Consider the following 19495-nt stretch of genomic DNA (forward strand, 5'->3'; position numbering starts at 1 on the left):
AAAAAAAAAAAAAAAAAAAAAAAAAAAAAAAAAAAAAAAAAAAAAAAAAAAAAAAAAAAAAAAAAAAAAAAAAAAAAAAAAAAAAAGAAAAAAGAAAAAAAAAGAAAAAAGGAAAGGAAAGAAAAAGATAATGGAAGAACAGAACAGAGAGTAAACTAGTAGTAAGTACAACGATGAAAAGACAACTAAAAAGAGAAGAACAAGTGGAAAAATCTATCGTGGAAGACAAAGGGGGGAAAAGATTTTTTGAGATTAAGTTCTTCTACGACGAGAAACTATCTAGAATCAGCTCTGTGACTTCAATCTGTAAATCAAATTCGCGTTGTTAAAAATATAACAGAATAAAACGGAAGAACCTCTGTTCCCTAAGAGAAGTATGAGAAAAGAAACTTACTTAGGGATAAGGAGTTCCTTCACGCGATTTATGTTCGTGAAGAAGAGAAAGGAGAGGGTTCTTCGAATTGATGGGGGCTGGTGGTAGTCTCAGGGGAAGAAGATGATGACGTGACAGAAGAACACTACCAGTCTGTCACTTCCTCCGCCAAGTCAGACGTTTGTCCTTTTAATGTGACAGTTTATTAAACGAAATCATAATTATAATAATAATAATATTAATAATAATAATATTAATAAAATAATAATAAAATAATCATCAAATGGAAACTAAAGGATAGACACAAAAAAAAGATCACAATTAAAGCGCGGGGGGACCTGACGAAGACGACGACGCTTGTTATAACCACCCACAACCCCCGAATTAAAAAAAAAACAAATTCCTCCACTCTCGCCCCATTCCCACCCTCACCCTCGTGTTCAATTTCGTTATCAACGAACAAAAAAAAGAAAAAAAAAGACGATCGTTCTCGTGTTTTTTTTTCCTTTTAGTATTTCTAGCCCGAATACAACCGCCCCTTTTGTTCTACGATTTTTCTCGCGCGCTTTCTTCGACGTTCTCCTGTTCTTTTTGCTTCGCATTCATTTAACGATCTACTATGTTTGAATCGTTTATTCCTTATCGACGATCATAAGTCGATCTTGAAATAAACGAGAAAGAACAAACGTCGAACGAAACGAGAGACCGCGATCGGGCTTCGCTTTCCACGCGGAATTATTAATTAACACTTTCTCGTTTATTTCTTCTCACTCATTCCAGTCTTTCGTTCATCCTCTCTCTCTCCCCTCTTTCTCTTTCAAACTCACTCTCTCTCTCTCTCTCTCTCATTCAAACTCACTCTCTCTCTCTCTCTCTCTCATTCAAACTCTCTCTCTCTTTCTCTCCTTCTCTTTCTTCCAACCTCTCTCGCTTCTTAGTTAACAAACTAATAGTTTTAAACAACTTGAGCACAGGTGAAGCGCCGACGTGTCGCGTCTCGTGTGCCTCACTTCCTTTTTATTTATTTTTTTTTCTGTCCATAAGGAAGATGGACCTTAGAATAGAATATCGTTTATTCGTAGAAAAGGAAGTAATGGACGTAAAAACGACAAGAAAGTAAAAAGAGTTAGAGTTCAGTTAGAAAATGATAAAAATAAAAGAGAAATCTTTTTATAGCCCTGCACCTCGCGGATCGATCAAAACCGATTAAGAAGAGAGCCACGAAACGAGACATCGGCGGCGCCGTAACAAGAAATTATCTACAGTACACGTGTGTTCTTCTTCTCTCTTTTCATTCGGCATACGTCGAATTTTCGTACGTCTCGAATTTTTCTAAATAACCGGGCTCGATAAGCCACGACGATCGATGATCTTCATTTTATAGACTATCGAAATGAAAGGAAAAGAAATAACGGCGTGATAAGTAGAGAAAGAACCGATCGCCAAGGTTGATCGTACCGCGGCTTCGTAGAACGGAAACGCGCTCTTAAGAGAAAGAAAAATTATTGTAAATAACTTTGGGCAACGATTGCTTGCTTTTTCTTTCAACTTCACTCTTATTCGAACATTCTCCCATTCATTTCCTTTATTTCACTCACACGGTTTTCGCTTTTTTAATTATATTCGTGTTAGACAAGGTACTTAGAATATCTTCAGTAGAGTCTATATCCTCTTGCTCTCTTTTTTTCCCTTACGCACCTACCGAATATCGATCAATTAATTAATTAATAATAATAATATATAATATTTATTTATTCATTTATTTATATTTATATATTTATATATTTATATATATAATAACTATATACATGGAGGTTCTCCGTACCGTTCTCTTTTTCTCTGTGCGCCTGTATGGTTGCTCGCGTTCCAACCCTATCTTACCCCTTCTTACATGCTCGCCTACTCTTTCTCTCTCCCTCTCTCTCTCTCTCTCTCCTTTCTCTCTGCTCCTCGTTCCCTTTTTAATTCCCTATTATCTCCGTTACTTTCGCATTTATTATTTCGTGGCACTGTCGTCGACCTACCCTAAATCTCTCTTGCACCCTCACTCACTCACGTCCTCTCCTTTTTCTCGCTGAAAAAAAGCTATTCACACGATTTGTGCCCTCATGTAATGTGTGTGTACGCGTGTAACTTCTATTTAAATGGTGCGTGCGACGCTTCGACTTCCACTTTTTTTTGTCTTTTCCTTCTCCTCTAACACCCACTCGCCCAACTATTTTCCTTTTCCTCCGCTATCCATTCACCTATCTCTTTTCCTTCTCCTTTAAAATCCACTCGGCCAACTCTTTCTCTTTTTCTTCACCATCCACTTGCCCAACTCTTTTCCTCTTCCTTCATCACCTACTTGCCTATCTCTTTTCCTTCTCTTCTGCCACCCACTCGTCCAACTCTTTTCCTTTTCCTTCACTATCCATTCACCTATCTCTTTTTCTTCTCCTCTATCACCCACTCGCCTAACTACATACACAGACACATGCACACACATACACAGAAGAGTTTCTGGCATGCTCAGACGCACACAAACACACACATTCGCTTCGTTAATTATCCCGTTGCGAACGAAACGTCCACTCGACCTAGAAAGGTGTGCCCATCCCCCCGCACCGGTTCCAGGGGGCGAGCCACCCCTTGGAAAATAGCTCTACTCCACGACACGATTTCTCCTGGCTTTGCTATTCCCTCTTACGTACGATGCTCCTGGGAGGCAGGAACACGAAAAGAACGGAACTAACCGCGGTCCCATCGATTCTCGCCGGTTATACTCATTTTCATCTCTTCCTCTAATCGTGGACAAGACTTTTAAGCGATTTTCTAGTTTCAACCCCCAATTGGTATTATTAGATCGTAGGTGACAGTTTCGATTAAATATTTAATTAAATATTTAATTTCAAAGTATTTTTTTTTAATTTCAATTTGTAATCTTCGTATTGTTTTATGTCATAGATAGTTAACTATAGTTATAGTATATAGTTATCTATGAACCAATAATGTCTATTGAAAGTTAATCTTCGAATAGTATCGTTGCATCATATATGACTATGATTCACGTTGAATTACTAAAATTTAGGATTTTTATTTATTTCATTTTGTATTTTGCGTTCTCCGTTACGTTTTCAATATTAGATAATCCAATCCGAAATTACCATGAACCTCAATGATACCAATTAAGAGACCTTTGCAATAGAAAATGTAATGAAAATTGAATGAAACGGATTGATCTACGAAATAATTGCTTTTAAACTATGTTTCTGCTATTTCACAAGGTTTTTTCGTTGAATGTACAAGACGAGTTTCAAAAAGCGATTGGTTTCGTGATTGCTGCAATTTTTAGAACTATTTTCTAAATTCTTGGGAAATTATCGCTTTGAACTCGCCCTCTGGAAGGATACTTTAATAAGATATTCTTCGAGGTGATTCTTTGTACATCTATACGATATTCTCGTTGTACAGTGCTACGCGATCATACACTAATGCACTCTATAGCGATGAATTTATATCGCGAAATAAAAAAAAGGAAGCAGTCACATCGAAGAATATTTAATATTCATGCTACATATATAAAATACGTGTAACAAAACCACAACATTGTTTGCAAATTAAATACCAAAAAATCTACCACAAATCACTGATCCAACGAAATTACGAAAATCCGAGTTAAACAAGCCAATGATTTCCAAATTTCGCTAAACAATCTCACTGTACAACTTTCATAGTAACAAAACCTTATTCAAACTACAAAATTCAGCCAGATTAAAACCACTCTCCAATATCAGTAACACCATAAATCGATGGGACCAACGGATGATTAAGTATCAATAGAAAGAAAAGAAGACTTAGGAGGACTGTTAAATTTGAAGTTGAACGTTAACCTAAGGAGATCTCCGGGGTGGATTACAGAGGGAGGATGAAAGTATTCGCTTGGAACTGAAGAAGGACGTCTCTCGAAAGTAGTTTCGCTAGGAAATGTGGTAAATTCGAGTGGACAGTTCAGGATAGTCGGATGGCTATTCGCCATGGATAATCGGAGGGAACATCGAGAAACATGCTCGTCGATTATCGTTCCAAGTTATTTTCTAGCTAACTACGAACGTGAAAGTTAATCAACGTCGTGGTTAAACGCTTGGTTATATTGGGAGGATTTCGATCGCAAATCGATTTTGCCGATTCTCAGCGGATCAATAGGAAGTTGCCCGATCGATACCACATCGAACAGGGTACTTTCTAATATTTGTTCTGCATGCATGAATGGCCAGTAGCATTGAAACGATTAAAAGTCGCTAAATCGATTTGCACTCGACTCGTGAAATGTTTTTCGACAAGATTAATGTTCCTCGATGGAAATAACGGTAGGGTACTTCTTTTTTGATCGAGTCGTCGATCTTTCGCTGTTTAGATACGTTTGCGATCGTTTTCATTAACAGTTCCAGGCTGTTATCTGATGAAATAAAATCGTTTAAGGTTGTACAAGAAAATGAAGAATTTCTTTCTTTAAGTTATCTGATCTTCCAAATATAGAATATTCTATATATTATTGGTTATTTTCAATTATTTAGATTTACGTAAATGGCTCTGTTTTCCACAGTTCTCATTATCTAACGAAAGAGATCGTCTAAAGAGTAAACAAAACGCAGTATTTCTTTTTTAAATAAGTATCTCATCTTCGAGACATATATTCATGTATATTTATGCTTATACGTGTAAGCGATTCCTGTTAAACCAAAATGTATAAAAATATACAATTGTTGTTTTACAAACTGACTATTATCGCACAGCGAATAACTACCCCCAGCACCACCCTAAATAAAGACAGGAATCCTACACAAAATCACTCTTGATCAGGCTGCATGCACACACCGCAAACAGTTTTCAGAATGTCCCATAGAAATTAAATGCTAAAAGAAGTATAAGGGCGAAACGTAGGAGCAACGAATGTTCGATAGGCGTTTCCCTTTCGAACAAACTCATAACGAGATGTAAAATATCATACAAACATCCTGGACCCTGTAAAGATCGCGGGAAAAATAGGACATAGGGACGAGGTACAGGCATAGACGAAGAAGAAAAAAAGAAATCGAGGAGAATTAGCAAATAGTTTTTGTTCCTAATCTCCGCGACCAGCCGGAGTTACTGTTTCTCCTTGAGTCCACCAAGGAGAGCATGGCTCTCCATTGTCGCGCTTAGGTTGCTCAGATTGCTCAGGTTCCCTAGGTTTCCCAAGTTCCCGAGATTTCCAAGGTTGGGTTGGTGCGCGTAGTTCCTGATTTGATGGAGGCTGATCAACTGGTTCGGGAAGGAGGTCGCGTTCTGGTTGCTGGTCGTGCCTGACGTGACCCCAGACGAGGATGACGCCGGCGAGGATTTCTGCGTTGTGTTGAAGGCCTCGTAGAGGTACGGCCTGGAGGCTGGATGATGGCTGCCGGGGTAGTGCAAATGGTTCAGTGGATTCAATGGATGTTGCATGGAGGAGATGGAATTTATCGAGATCGACGAGATCGGCGTAAATGCCGAGCTACTGTTTGGGTGATGGTTGGCGCCCGGTTGAGGGGTTTGTTGCCTCGAATCGTTCTCGATGGACTCGCCACGGTGTCCGTGGCCAGGTAATAGCATCTCCGGGTTCTGATTTTGATGGTAGTCGGTGTGGTGATGAGGCAGTCGGTCGTGTAGATCGCTGATCACCGAGTCTGGGCTGACTTTCGGCCAATAGTGGTCTTGATGATGAGCCGCCATTGCGTGGATCGACGGCCTGAGCCCCGTACCGATTATCGGCGGTCTCTTGTCCGTCCTCTCCGCATGTTTCTGCATGTGTTTCGCCAGATAGGTCTCTTGGGTGTAACTCTTGCCGCAGTACTGGCAGATGTGCGTTTTAAGGTGCTTCGACTCCTTGTGCTTCGGTATGTGCTCGAGCAGGCTGGGCTCGTCGGAGAAGCACTTGTAGCAGGAGTTACACTTGTACGGCTTGTCGGTCTGGTGGCAGCGGGAGTGGCTCTGTAGGTTGCTCAGCTGGCTGAACGCCTTCGTGCAGCCTGGATGCCGGCACTTGTACGGTTTGTCACCGGTGTGCGTGCGGATGTGCTGCTGTAGGTGGCTCAGTTGGGTGAACTTCCGCTGGCAAATCTCGCAGCGGTACGGCTTGATGCCCAGGTGGATCCTGGTGTGCTGGGACAGGTACGAGGAGTTCGCGAACGCCTTCGAGCACTGGGTGCATTTGTACGGCTTCGCCTCGCGCATGTGGATCTGCGTGTGGAGCTGCAGGTCCGCCTTGCTACCGAAGATCTGCAAGTCACAAATAAATACCATTTTAGGTCAACTTATTATCCTAAATTTTAAGAATGTTTGGAAAATATGCGGTAGCTACAAAAAGTATTTGCACATATTCTTATTTCCTACTTATAAAGCGTTTTGTTTAGCATTTAAATGATACAAAGTTTCATATAGTTGGACTTAATTAATTAGTATATGAATACTGTAATAAATACCACAGTATATAAATATCTTTTTCTGTTACTCTAAATATAAAAGTAAAAATAGACATTGGAAGATTGAACACATTTACAGTAAGACGCATAAGTATTCATCGACCTATTCGATTTTTCCGACGAGTCCAATCACATACAATTACGAATTTCTACAAATGTTCCTCTTAAAGGCTAAATATGAATGTGGAAGAGAAACTATAATATACAAAGCTTCATTTGGTGGAAAAACCTAATAGGCCTAATTAAAATTCATTTATCCCATGAATCGTCGACAGAACCGGAAGCTCCATTCAACATCAAGGAGTTAAAGTCTACCGCTGAAGCTGCAGAAATCTTGAACATATTTATGTAGTGGACATAAAATTCTATTTTATAGGAACGTAAACGGGAAAATGTAACATACAAAGTTGCATTTAATTGAAAATCCTAATGGAACCAATTAAAATCCACCTAATCTAATCAGTCAACGATAGAACTGGAAACACTTTGAGCACCAGCTCAAAGTCTACCGCTGGAACTTCGGAACTGCGTTGAAAAAAGTTATATCCTCAGAAACGTGTAACGGCGGTAGCCTTTTTCGCGGCGTCTATTGCGCCGCGATTAACCGAATAATGAAAGAGAGCCGATCTACAGGTGAAGGGGTTCCATCGTCGTCTGGACAGTCCGGTCTCCTTCCATCCGTGTGGCCGGTCGTTCTGCTTCCTCCTCCTCTCTCTTGGAGACGGCGCATTAGTCGAGAGCCGCGGTATATTTATAAATAAATAAATGTAAACGAGGACTGGCAGTAGCCAGAGCATACGTGTAAACCGGGGAGAGGATGACCTTGTCTATCATGGCCTAGCCTCCAGGCATACCTGACTGACTGGCTTTAGCTACCGCATAGAGATATCTCTCTTTCTCCCTCTTTTTCTCTCTTAATTCCCCACTTCCACGTCTTCTTATTTCATCTCTGTCCGTCTTTTGCCTTCCTCTCCGCCCCTTTTTGTTCCTGCCCCTCTCGGTGTATCTCGGCTCCTCTTTGTACGGTAGTTCGTTCGTCGGTAGCCTTAAATACCTCTTCTTTTTTCTTCTTTCCCCTGTTTCTTCTTTTTATCCCTCTCTCGTTCCCCCTTCTTCATCATGCAGGATAGCGAAGGAAAAGAGCAACGTCGCTCATTACCGCTCCTCCTGATTCCTGTCGGTATCAATATTGACTCGGCCGGTGTTCTAATTTGTCCGATCTAATTGATACCCAGAGAAGGAAACGGATTCCAAGCCGGTGTTTCTCGCGTGGAAACAAAGTCGCGCGGCTTCCGGTCATTCCACGAACCATCGCGGCTCGCAATTTTTGTTCGGACCGGTTTCCACCGGCGTTCGGACTACCGAATCCTCATTAGACTCTGCTGTCTCATTCTTTCATTCCCTAATATCGCTCCGCATTCCTAATTTTTATTTCTGCTCGACTAGAGATCATTGGTATGCGATGCTGAACGCCATCGAACCTTCATTACACTCTTGTCCCCTCAATTTTGTTCATTCTTTCGACACCTCCAATTTCCATTTTTCATAGTGATTAAAAATTATTTATCTGCAAATCTCGTGTTTCGCAATGGATTTCTTCATCGTGTATCGATAAAGCAAGAATCATCGAGAATATACTACACGAAGGATAGGAGAGAAAGTTTCAGGATAATAAGCAATTTCGCTTTTTAATAGCAATTAAGGATTATTCGCGTTTTGGTAAATTTTTTCATGACTTTTCTTACGTGTCGTATCGATACATCGAAGATCGTTGAGATTAAGAGAGACACGGAAGAAAAGATGGTAAGCAACAAGTAATTTACTCGGGTCACGAGATTCCATCCTGAAGTTACGACGATGCGTGTTCGAAACTTCTTGGAAGTCGAGCGGTGCTATGTGAACGATCAGGGGACGGAGGGTATCGCACCAGGACGACGCGAAGAATCGTGGAAACTATCCTGGACACGCGAGGAACGGCGTAGAGGCGGTCAGTTTCCTGGCTGATCGCGGATCGCTCGAGATTGTTACGTAAAACGACGGATTCCTTTCTCGGATCACTCTGTGCCACGCCCCGGGATCACAGCTACGATCCGTGGCCTTCCGAGGATCATACTGTTCTGTCCATGTCGATGCTCTTGCTTAATAATCGCGTTTAATCATTCAGAGACACGCAATCAACTTTTCTGGATTCGATAAGTTAAACTCGAGCGGTGGATAAACTGGAAACGTTCGTTTGAAGACACTGAATCGATATTTTACTTAATTTGGTCGACAACGATTGTCTTCTTGTAGATTCAGCAAATCTACAACTCCGAAATTTTGAACAATTTGTAGGAGAACTATGTATGTATGAATTTAAGATTAGGTTAACTACATGACTCATTGATGTACAAATTGATTTTAGTAATAGCTGCTGGAATTAATAGTGTTGGTTTCTCGAACCATTTAGAAGACCCTTCTCCATCCGATTCGCAGTTTGAAGAAGTTTCACAATGTTTGAGAATTACGACCGTCAATTTTGTTATTGCACAATAGCTATTAAAAATCAATTTTATCGTGTTGTAACATGCTATCGTACATAACTGTAATGGTAATAAAGAGAAGAGTCCGCAAATTTGACGAAGTTTGCAACAACCAACGCCATTTTTGTGGTTGCTCAAATTTCAAAAATCAATTTGATGACGACACGATAACTGTAACGTGTAACAGAATAACTGTAATAAAGAGTAAGATGGTGGAAAATTCTTTCATCCATAATTCTACAAATAATACACATCCTGTAAGATAAAAAAAAAGCAAGTTTAAAAAATAAGCAAGTTTCTGAGTACTTTTGAGTCGTACCATATATTTTAGGTGTAGATCTGTTCTTTTGTGATTTATCTGCTAGATCCATGTTATTTGATTTCCTTCCTATATCTTCGATTTCCATTTGCAACATCACGCTTCTATTTTACATGTTTTATGATAATTCTTGGATAAAACGCCTGCTCGTTAGTTCTTGTTTAACTCAAACAGTTCGATCTTGGTAACTTCAATGGTTGTCGTTCGAAGTTTGTCAGAAAATCATCGCCCAGATTAACGAGTTTCTTGAGATAAAAACGTCATCTTGTTTTCAAGAGTCGTCTTCGAAAGAATCCTGGTCGCGAATTAGGTCAAACTTGTCACCGAAAAGAAACTTGAGCAGATTATCCTGCGAGTCAGTCGCAACATCGTCCAGCAAAAGTGTCAGAGCAGCCTCCAGGCGGGAAGCTTGTCTTGAATTATGGATTGAACCGTTACGAATTTTTATAATCGTTATGATAATAATTTATATCCAATCGAACGGACCAAGAGAACCAATCGATTAGTATTGTTGTACCTAAAGCTTCTACTTCCCGAAGTCTTCGATCGGAAATTTGACCTTCAAGCTACGATATTCTATGTATAATGGAATAGAATGGAAGCATCGAAATGAATATTACTATTTCCTTCACTACTGTTATTTTTAATTTTGGCTCAATGTCGTGTGTGCTAATTAAAATTTGTCTCGTGCTTGTTGAATTCGTTTTAATATTCTTCCAAAATTTAATGTGATTTGGAGGATATATACATTACGAAAAGATAGACTTTTCGGAATACTTATTACTATCATCTATCGTCCACTTAATTTAGATATTTAATTCAGATATGATAATGGCTTCATGAAATTATTACGAATGGTTGAAAAACAGTGCGACACGTTAGAATAAATGCAAATCTGTTTTTCTCGTTTCCCTCGCATATTTCAAGAATAGTATTAGAAGATAATTACAATAGTGCGAAGATTAAAGCAATAGCCGACCTCGATTCGAATCCATAACTTTAATTCAAACCCAGTTTACTTCATTCGACGCATAATTGCTCACAACTAGACTACAGATTTTTATGCGTTTATGATGACGAATGTATAAATTATCCGAAGTGGAGTACTCGCCATAATTTTTTAGTAAATGAGATAAATTACCATCTGGTAATAGATTTAATATAGATTTAATTTCTGAAGCTCGTTTTTATAAACTGTGATCAAAATCCGCAGTGTACTCATAATTTGTTTGCATTATCGATGATAATATTCGTCACAGAGGTGAACGTTATCGAAAAATTCCTCAAAAATTCCTCAGGAATTCGAAAGATTCTTGGTTCAAAGAATCAATGCTTCTATTCTTTACATCATTCAACAAAATTTCGTTTATATAATTTTCTTTGATCGGCAGCAAACGGTGCGAATCTCGGAACGAGCGAAGCGTAACGAACGAATGCGCGAGATCCATTTGATAATCTCATGTGCGTGAACGGAGACTTAAGGAAACGCTTCCAATATACGCAATACTCTAACACGAAACTGAGCGTGAATCATTCTATTAAGATCTGGTTTATGAGAAAATCAAATTTGCAAGTTTGTCGAATACGCGTGTACACTATCAAACTATATTTTCTCGAAAACGAGTCTTTCAACGTAAAAATTTTATTTCACATTTTCGTTTTATTCCCTCATGTAGAATGATCTCCTATCGATTATCTAATCCTATCTTGTAGAGGTTAAATAAATTCCCACATACATTACCAGTTTTCAAACTGGATTTTCTTGAAAACAAACACTTCAACGTAATTTCGATATTACTGATATTCGTCTTACTTCGAATCATAGAATCTCGCTGATTTTAATCGAACCAAGAATTTAGAACCATAGTATATATGGTATCTAAACGAGACTCTTTTGTTTCACAAAGAGGAATACACGTAGACGTGTAGTAGTTTTTTTTTTTTTTAAGTCATGGATAAACCAAAGGCCAACAGGATGTAAGGTACAGGGAAAATACGATTACAGAAATACGGGGCAGGCAGGCTGATGAGGTCGTGGAATTACAGGATTGCAGGAGAAAGATAAAAATATGGGTGCTAGGGTGGAGAGCAAGAGAGGCTTATTGGAAGAAGAACAGCGCAGAGATGAAGGGCTCAGGGATGCATCGCCGTAGGGCAAAGTAAAATAGACTTCAGAGGTGGACGGCTGTTTCATAAACCATGGAAGCTACTTTCCAGTTTGGTTCGCTTGTAGAATGTAGAATACCACTTCCTAACGATACATGCGTGTTCATTCGTTTTCATTAGGCTACTTCGATTAAGTATAATCATTAGATCGTGGATTTTTATACAAATTCATATTTTTATGAATACAAACAAGGAAATGAAACCTGAATGAAAATCTGTTTCGCTCTAAATATTTAAAACCTTTATATTTATAATATTTGTATCAAACTTTGTAGCCGTGCTATTAAATGAGACGAAATTTAATCAATACTTGAACCTAATGAATTAGTATTTATATAAACGCTATAATAAATACAATACTATACACATAGATTTTGTAGCAATTGTATATTTTCCTACGCATTAAAGATTATTAGTTCTTTAGTTCGAGTAAGGTGTTGGGACAGAATCAAGAGAACTGATATTGTATCTCGTAACGTCTTGTAAAATAATTGTTGCACCTCGAGGGGATCTCTATATGGCTATCTATAACTATTTCTATATCTTGTGCAACAGAAAGTTGCATAAACCTTGGTAGGAAAATGAGAATGCAGATCGGAATATAGATCGTTAAAACAAATAGCGTAATCGCTCGATATCGCTTGTAATTGAACAAATCTTTCGAATGTACATCGAAACGAGAATCGTATATAAATCAGCACTACTTAGAAAACTGATTATTGATCAAACCGAAGCAAGCGAAGGAACACAAGGGTTGACTTAACAGAACCGACGTTGCGTTCAGGTAGAACAGAACCAGAAGCATGCAACCTTCCCTGTATCACGAACCTCCTTTAATCAAGCCAATCTAACCACCGATAACGCGAACCAAGAAAACGGTCCTAGTATCGATTCTATGAAGTCCCGGGTTGGAGACTTTATTAGCCTTTTAGGTATAGATACATTTCCATAAATGCAATAAATTTAAACACAATATCGTTATCGAAACAAATCATTTCATAACTATATCTAATTTCGAGGCACAAGCTTCTAGATCATATATAATATATAATGTATAATACCATAGGCCATATGATTATTTCATTTGAAACAATGAAATGTAAAAGGTACAAACAGGTACTCGATATTATAATAATGATCTCATGAATTTGATGGAACAAAATTCTTTTATTCAGCTCAAATGTTACCCTATCTTACTCTACGAGTCTCAGAAACCAAATTGATCAACTCTACTCTTTCTTCATCTCTCAATTTTATTACATAAGTGGACGATTAATGTTTACTTCTCGAGAAAATCAAAATTCATTTATTGCGAGAAGTTGATATAAACAATAGTAAATTCTAAGACAAATTAAAAAAGAAACAATATTTATAAACACGATCAGTTTTCTGTACTTTTCAGTTTATGGAGTTGATCAAAGTAGCTTGTGAGTGGCAAACGTAACGATTGCTCGAGAACAGAATCGAGGATAGCCGTGTTTCACGAGATTTTCTTTCCGTCTATAAAACGTGAAACAGGCAAGTATCTAAAGGATTAAATATAGAAAGAAATTCCAAAGAAAAGAAGTGAGAAAAAATATCTGGAATACAGTATCCCGTTAGTCGATTCGCGATCCTTGCGAGATCCTCCTTAATTCCCAAGTCGAAGAGACTCGACCTCGAGTCAGCACCGTCTGCGATCCTTTTACTCGTGATTTATTCGGTGATCGTTGTTGCGTGCGTCTTCAACAGCTGACTTGCCACGTCCTTTAACGGCTTGGGACCAGTATTTTTTATTTCCTCCTTTCGAAACGCGTCCTTGCCGGTGTCAAGTTCGCACTCGGGCCCACGTAACGCGATCGTCTCTCTCTCACTTTGTCTTCTCTGTTTCTCTTCCTTCTTTTGCGCCTCTCTCTTTCGTCTAAGGGGCCCAGTTGTGAGTCCCAGTTCACGATTAATCGAGAGGATTAAGGAATCGAGCAGGAAATTCAGCTCGAATCACGCGGAATGTCGATTAAAAACTGCTCAACGCGAGCGTTGATTACGCTCGAGCTTCGAAGAGGAAGAACAAAAGAAATGGCCCTTCACTCCCGGCTTCAGCAAATTGATTCGTTTGATGACGCTTCCTTTGTTAATGAAGATGGGAGTTTTGTGTTTCTCCGACGTCTCTTTCTCGGTTCTCTTGCTTGTTTTTTATCTAGTTTCGAAGAGGTGCTTGAGAGTCTTTTTTTTTTTATTTGTTTGAACGATCGACAAGAACGAGTTTGGATCAAAAATAGCACGATGATCGCACGCCAAGCTTTTGGATAGATGCAACAAAAAAGGTCCTGTTTTTTTTAGAGTTTTAAATGACTTTTTGATGTGGTTTTTTTGAAAAGGAAGGAATACTGTAACCATGTATACAGAGAAAAGTAATCGTAAACTAGCTAATTAACGCCGTTTCCACGTAACCGATGGAACTTTATTGCTGAACTAATTTCTTCCTTCATCGTCTTTTAACCCTCAAGACCTCGTCTTACTTTCGAGATACTCTTAATCCTCTGTTCTACTAAAAATCCTATTATTAACTATTACTTACGTTAAAAAAAGCTATTTTTTACTTAATAAAACAGAAATTAAAGGAGAAACGAATATCAAATCGTTCTTGTTGGCAGAAAATTGAGAGAATTATTTAACTTGAGAGGAATTTTAACCGATGTAGACGTTAAAAAAAGGTATTGAAGACACATTCGTGCATAAAAAAAGAAACGTACGTAACAGCTGTTTCTCTTGTACGAAATATTTTTCTCGCGCGAATTATTACGTCGTCGAGGATGAGCGATTAGTGGATCCCAAGGCTCTTCTCGTAAATAATCCCAGCCGACGTTCCGTTCGATGCAAATTACGCGCCACTGGCTTACAAATTGACACTTTTAATTGATAGGAGTCTTTGGACGTGACCCTGAAAAAGCAGCTTGAAATCACTCGACCGCACCTTTTTCGTTTCAACCTTCTCTACAGACGATTTACTTTCGACGCGTAGCCAATAGAGAAAATAAGATCCTATCGTATCTCTTCTACTGAACTTTGCAGTGGAAAAGGAGTACTATGTGATCGACTAATTGGGAATTTTTTAAATTCGAAATTTTAATCGACATATATAGATCTCAGGATCTCAATGGAAAGGTAGCATATTGCGGAGGAACAGAATGTTCAGAGTATTTAGCAATATCGAATTACACTTGAGTGCCATTCGATTGTATTGAATATTTGAGTAACCAAGAGTAACTCGATGAGAGAGAAACATGAGGATTTTTCGTCATATTCAGATTACAAGAAAACATGGCGCATCTATGGAGCTTTATGAGTTGATCATTTTTCAGAGAATGCTATTTAGTTCATTCAGTGGTGGTTGATGTGCGTAAAGTTTCTGTACTTCTAACAATCGGATGGTTTTCTTGAAAGAATACTTGATAGTCGTGGACTATTTTCTCAGTTTAATGTAATTTTGTTGCTCTTTATTTTTATCTTGTCTTGAGCCATAGACTCCCCTTGACCTCCGCCACGAATTTACGGCTGCGGTGTGTCTCTATATCTAGCTTGTTTCTCATAATTAGATCGGATTTTTATATAATTTCATATTTTTATGAAGCGAAATAAAGATATGATGATAATTTGTTTCATCTATTAAAAATTTCTGACGACGAGTATGCTATACTTTGAATATTTTAAACATTTTTGAATATCATATTAATCAATTGTTACACCTTTAAATTGATCATAAACGCATAAAAATCTCCAGTCCACTTGTAATAAAAAATTACTTAAGCACGAAATAATATAATCTTTTCATGACACCCTGTACAAGAGTTTGATCAAGTCAGAATCTCCTGTTTGTTTCACGATGTCGAAAGAGCTTCTTTTAGGGCGATACGCAGAAGCCGAGATCGGTAGCCGCGTCGGAAATGAAAAATACTAATGACGAATTCCGAAATCGCGCGAGCGTGCGAGAAATTAACGCTTTTAATTGCGAAACGTCGGGCCCGGTGGCCTCGAGGCCGGTTCGGTGCTGTTACTTCTGTAATTCTCTGATTAATCGACCACGATTTACTTCTCGCGACGCTTAAGGAACCGAGAAAATCACGTTCGCGGTAATTTCTCGGGGATAGACTGCTCTTGATGACTGTTAGGGAGCTTGATCGATCGACTCAGGAAAGCGGGAATTTTTTTCTCTCTCCTCCTGTTTCTCCTTCTTCCCCCTTTTAACAGTTATTTCGTTCGAGAGACGAAGTTCAGTGGCAACGTTGATGTATGAACTAGAATTTGGTAAAACGACGTGGAATAATTGTGCAAGATGAAAACGCAGCAGAAGGATTCTTCGAGATTGGATTTTAAAGAGGCCTTGATCTTTTGTCACGTTTGTTGAACATTGCCCGAGATGGGCTTAATTTTATAACCGTGGTGCAATTAATTGTATAGAAATAAGTCGAAGGTGTCGATGTTCTCGAGATTCTCAAGTTTAGGATAAGCATGAATAATTTATGAGACGAATTTAAGAACCGTCTGGCAGAAAGTGTTCACAACAATTTACGAAAATTCCAACACGTCCCTGAGAGGTTATACCGGACGAGTTATCGTTGAAATTTTCGGCAATCCTAGATAAGATATGTATGAGCCGCGTAATAATTAACAAAATTCTTCGATTTTACGTCACTAACGAAATCACAGCCAATGAAATTCAATTTCTGAAATAAGAAACCCTTGGAGATTCGAAGGAAAGAATTACAAATCTCTTATTCCATATAAACATCATCTCCAAAAATTCTACGAGATCTATCGAAAAGCTGCTCAAGACGAATTCATTCAAATCGAACCAAAGGTATTTTTTCATAACCCAAGAAATTCGTCACCACTAAAAATTTTACAAAATATACTGAGAAGATTCGAATTCAACTACAGATTTCGCGTTGCGCTCGAGATCTATAATTATTATATTATTGCTATAAATCCACACCCAGAAGTTTGACAAAATTTATTTAAAAAATATTCAAGCTAATTTCGCTTGAACAGAAGTAAAAATCCTCTGTTATACTGAAAATCCATAATTACTACACTATGACTATAAATTTACCCTTAAAAGTTTCTAATAATTAATTTAAAAAGTATTCAAGTTGATTTTATTTGAGTTTCCATATGAGAATCATGCAAAGTCTCGATTCAGCACTGAAAATGATTTAATCTTCGTATAATTTTCATTGTACGAGATCGTAGGTCGATCGTAGGAGAATCTCGGCGTTAAGATCCATCCACATCTCCGACTGGATCCTACGCGTAGCCTCGGGCCAAGACTCGTAAATTCAATTTAAATATTCGACCTTAATGACGGTGCTTGGAAAGAGCGAAAGAACATTCGGTAGTCGTCAGGGTCGCGAACCGAATAAAACAAAAAAAGAAGAATCGAATTTACCTACCACTCGATCTACCTTCAATTTCCCCCTCTTACGCTACAGACAAATTGAAAAAGAGAAAAATAAAGACGACGAAAAATCGAATGACCTATAAAATTAAACAAATAAAAAACGCCATAATGAAAACTGCTTTAAATACATATGCATATAGGAATTACAACTATTAATTACAGTATTAAAATCGTTCGACATCGAGAAACAATCAATTTCTTGCCTCTTCTTTGCTCGTAGTTTTATTTTCGTTTTACTTTCGATCGTAGCTGCTCAACCACACACCAAGACGTTTCTCGAGGTTTTAATTAGCGATAAAGGGTAGCAGGGAAAGCAGGAAATTGTTTATTACGATTAACGAGTGCTACCGAAACCGGAGTCACGAAGAGATTAATATCGATGTGCAATAAAACGGTGAAATTGATTCGATGGGATTATGTTACGGGTTAATCGGCGATCCTTCGTTTCACTCGCATCGGAGAAATTGTCCAGAGGACCGTGAATCGAACGCGCCAGACACAGGCATCCCCCATCGAACTTGCACGGTGAAATTGTCCCCTCGCGCGGTTACACGTCATGAACTCGCGAACGGTACGTTCGTGTGAACCATTCCGTTCTACGAAACTTTCCAACTTTTATACCCGAGCGAAATAACTGTTCGAGACCTAAATCGATCTCGTTCGAGTACGTTAAGCGAGACGACAAATTACACACGGCCAGACGAGGCTGGTTAATTGAGAAAAATTACCAGACAGCCGATAATCACTATCTTGCTCTCTAACATTCACGAAACCGTACGTAAACACGGATTATTCAATCCGGACGTTCGGTCGTTTTTGATAGCTAGCTTTTCCAGAGATACGTCAAGGGATATATCAAAGAAAATTTACTTTGAATTGATTCAATTCGCCGAAAATCAAGCTTATTGAGTATGAAAGTGTTTGGACACTTGACGTACTATATTTGTATAAATAAATTGTACAGTCGCTACAAAAGCTATCTGAACACCATTGCATTTGTTATAAATTTACGAGAATTAATTAGATACAGGTAAATTTAATTTCTTGTTACTTGGTATATAATATTTTCATATTATAACTACAAGAATGAAATGTAGAACACGGTAAGAAAAATCTTCATTGAAAAATAAGAGAACCTGCGAATACTTTTTGTGGTCACTGTATGTATCACACGAAACTCTTCCAAATTTCACTGACATTAAAAGGGGACACGAAATCAGTCTGAAAATTGATACGAGAGTTACGAGTCATTTATTACAAACGTATACTTAACAAAAATTCATGTGATATCTTGTAACTGCTATATCGTATATTGTCAGATCTGTTTCAAATTTTACCAATATAATCGCGATACTCGTGTTCCATTACACCGTCAGCGTTACAAGATGTTACAAAATGTTTCGCCCAAATAACCCATTCGTACAATACATTGATAAAAAAAAAAAAAAAAGATACTTATGTTCAAATACTTTCGCAAGTTGCTATATACCTGTGGTTGTTTCGCGATCTGCCTTCGAATCGAGTTCATGGAAACGAAATTGCAGTGGGTTTTCGACGGGGGATAGCCACGAGAATTCGGTGAAGCGATTTCCATCGTGGTCACCGAATTGGTACGGTTATTTAACGAATAACGCGATCTGCCATGCATCAATTTCCATCACAGAGAGATAGAGAAACACAAAAAGAGAGAGAGTAAGGGAAAGCATGCGGGGGTGAAAGTGATTCCGGCCGTTTGGAAACTGCGTCCAGCCCCGTGACAACCTGTTGATAGAAATTTTCGTGCGGTGAAACGTGTCACCGAGTCGGGCCACGCTCGACGCGCGATAATTGCATCGACGTCCGTTCCGTGTACACCAGCGGAAATTTTATTTGGAAACGGGCCGCTCGTTTCGAACTGACGCTTCAGTCTGTTATTCGTAACCGCGTTTCTCCTCCGCGATTCAATAAAATGCTGCCGATAGGAGGAATTTTATGTAATGGATCCTTTATTCCTCGCTCTCTTTTATAACCCTCTGACTCTCCAATTTTTATCTCGCCCGTTTTTACGAATAAAAGGACTTTCGAGGTTTTAAATAATTTTTAGGATAAAACTGAAGCGAGAAATTATGCATGTCATGCAATTTTAGGAGCTTTTTAACGATAGAAAGATATAATTGAGAAGAAGGCAATGGTACCTGGATTTTTGACATGTCAAACCGT

At 38.5% G+C, this 19495-nt stretch overlaps 1 protein-coding gene across 4 annotated transcripts in view; it reads right to left on the reverse strand.

Annotated features, from left to right (window-relative positions):
- Positions 1 to 1137: 1137 nt before the first annotated feature.
- Positions 1138 to 19495, reverse strand: part of LOC122574600 (zinc finger protein rotund-like) — a 244176-nt gene continuing 225818 nt past the window's right edge. For all 4 annotated transcript variants that reach the window (XM_043742334.1, XM_043742332.1, XM_043742333.1 and 1 more), the window contains one exon: positions 1138 to 6649. In XM_043742334.1, coding sequence (XP_043598269.1) covers positions 5501 to 6649 — 1149 coding nt within the window. In that variant the 3' untranslated portion in view covers positions 1138 to 5500. The remainder of the gene's footprint in view (positions 6650 to 19495) is intronic.

This window comes from Bombus pyrosoma, linkage group LG14 (genome assembly GCF_014825855.1).
Source record: "Bombus pyrosoma isolate SC7728 linkage group LG14, ASM1482585v1, whole genome shotgun sequence".
NCBI lineage: Eukaryota > Metazoa > Arthropoda > Insecta > Hymenoptera > Apidae > Bombus > Bombus pyrosoma.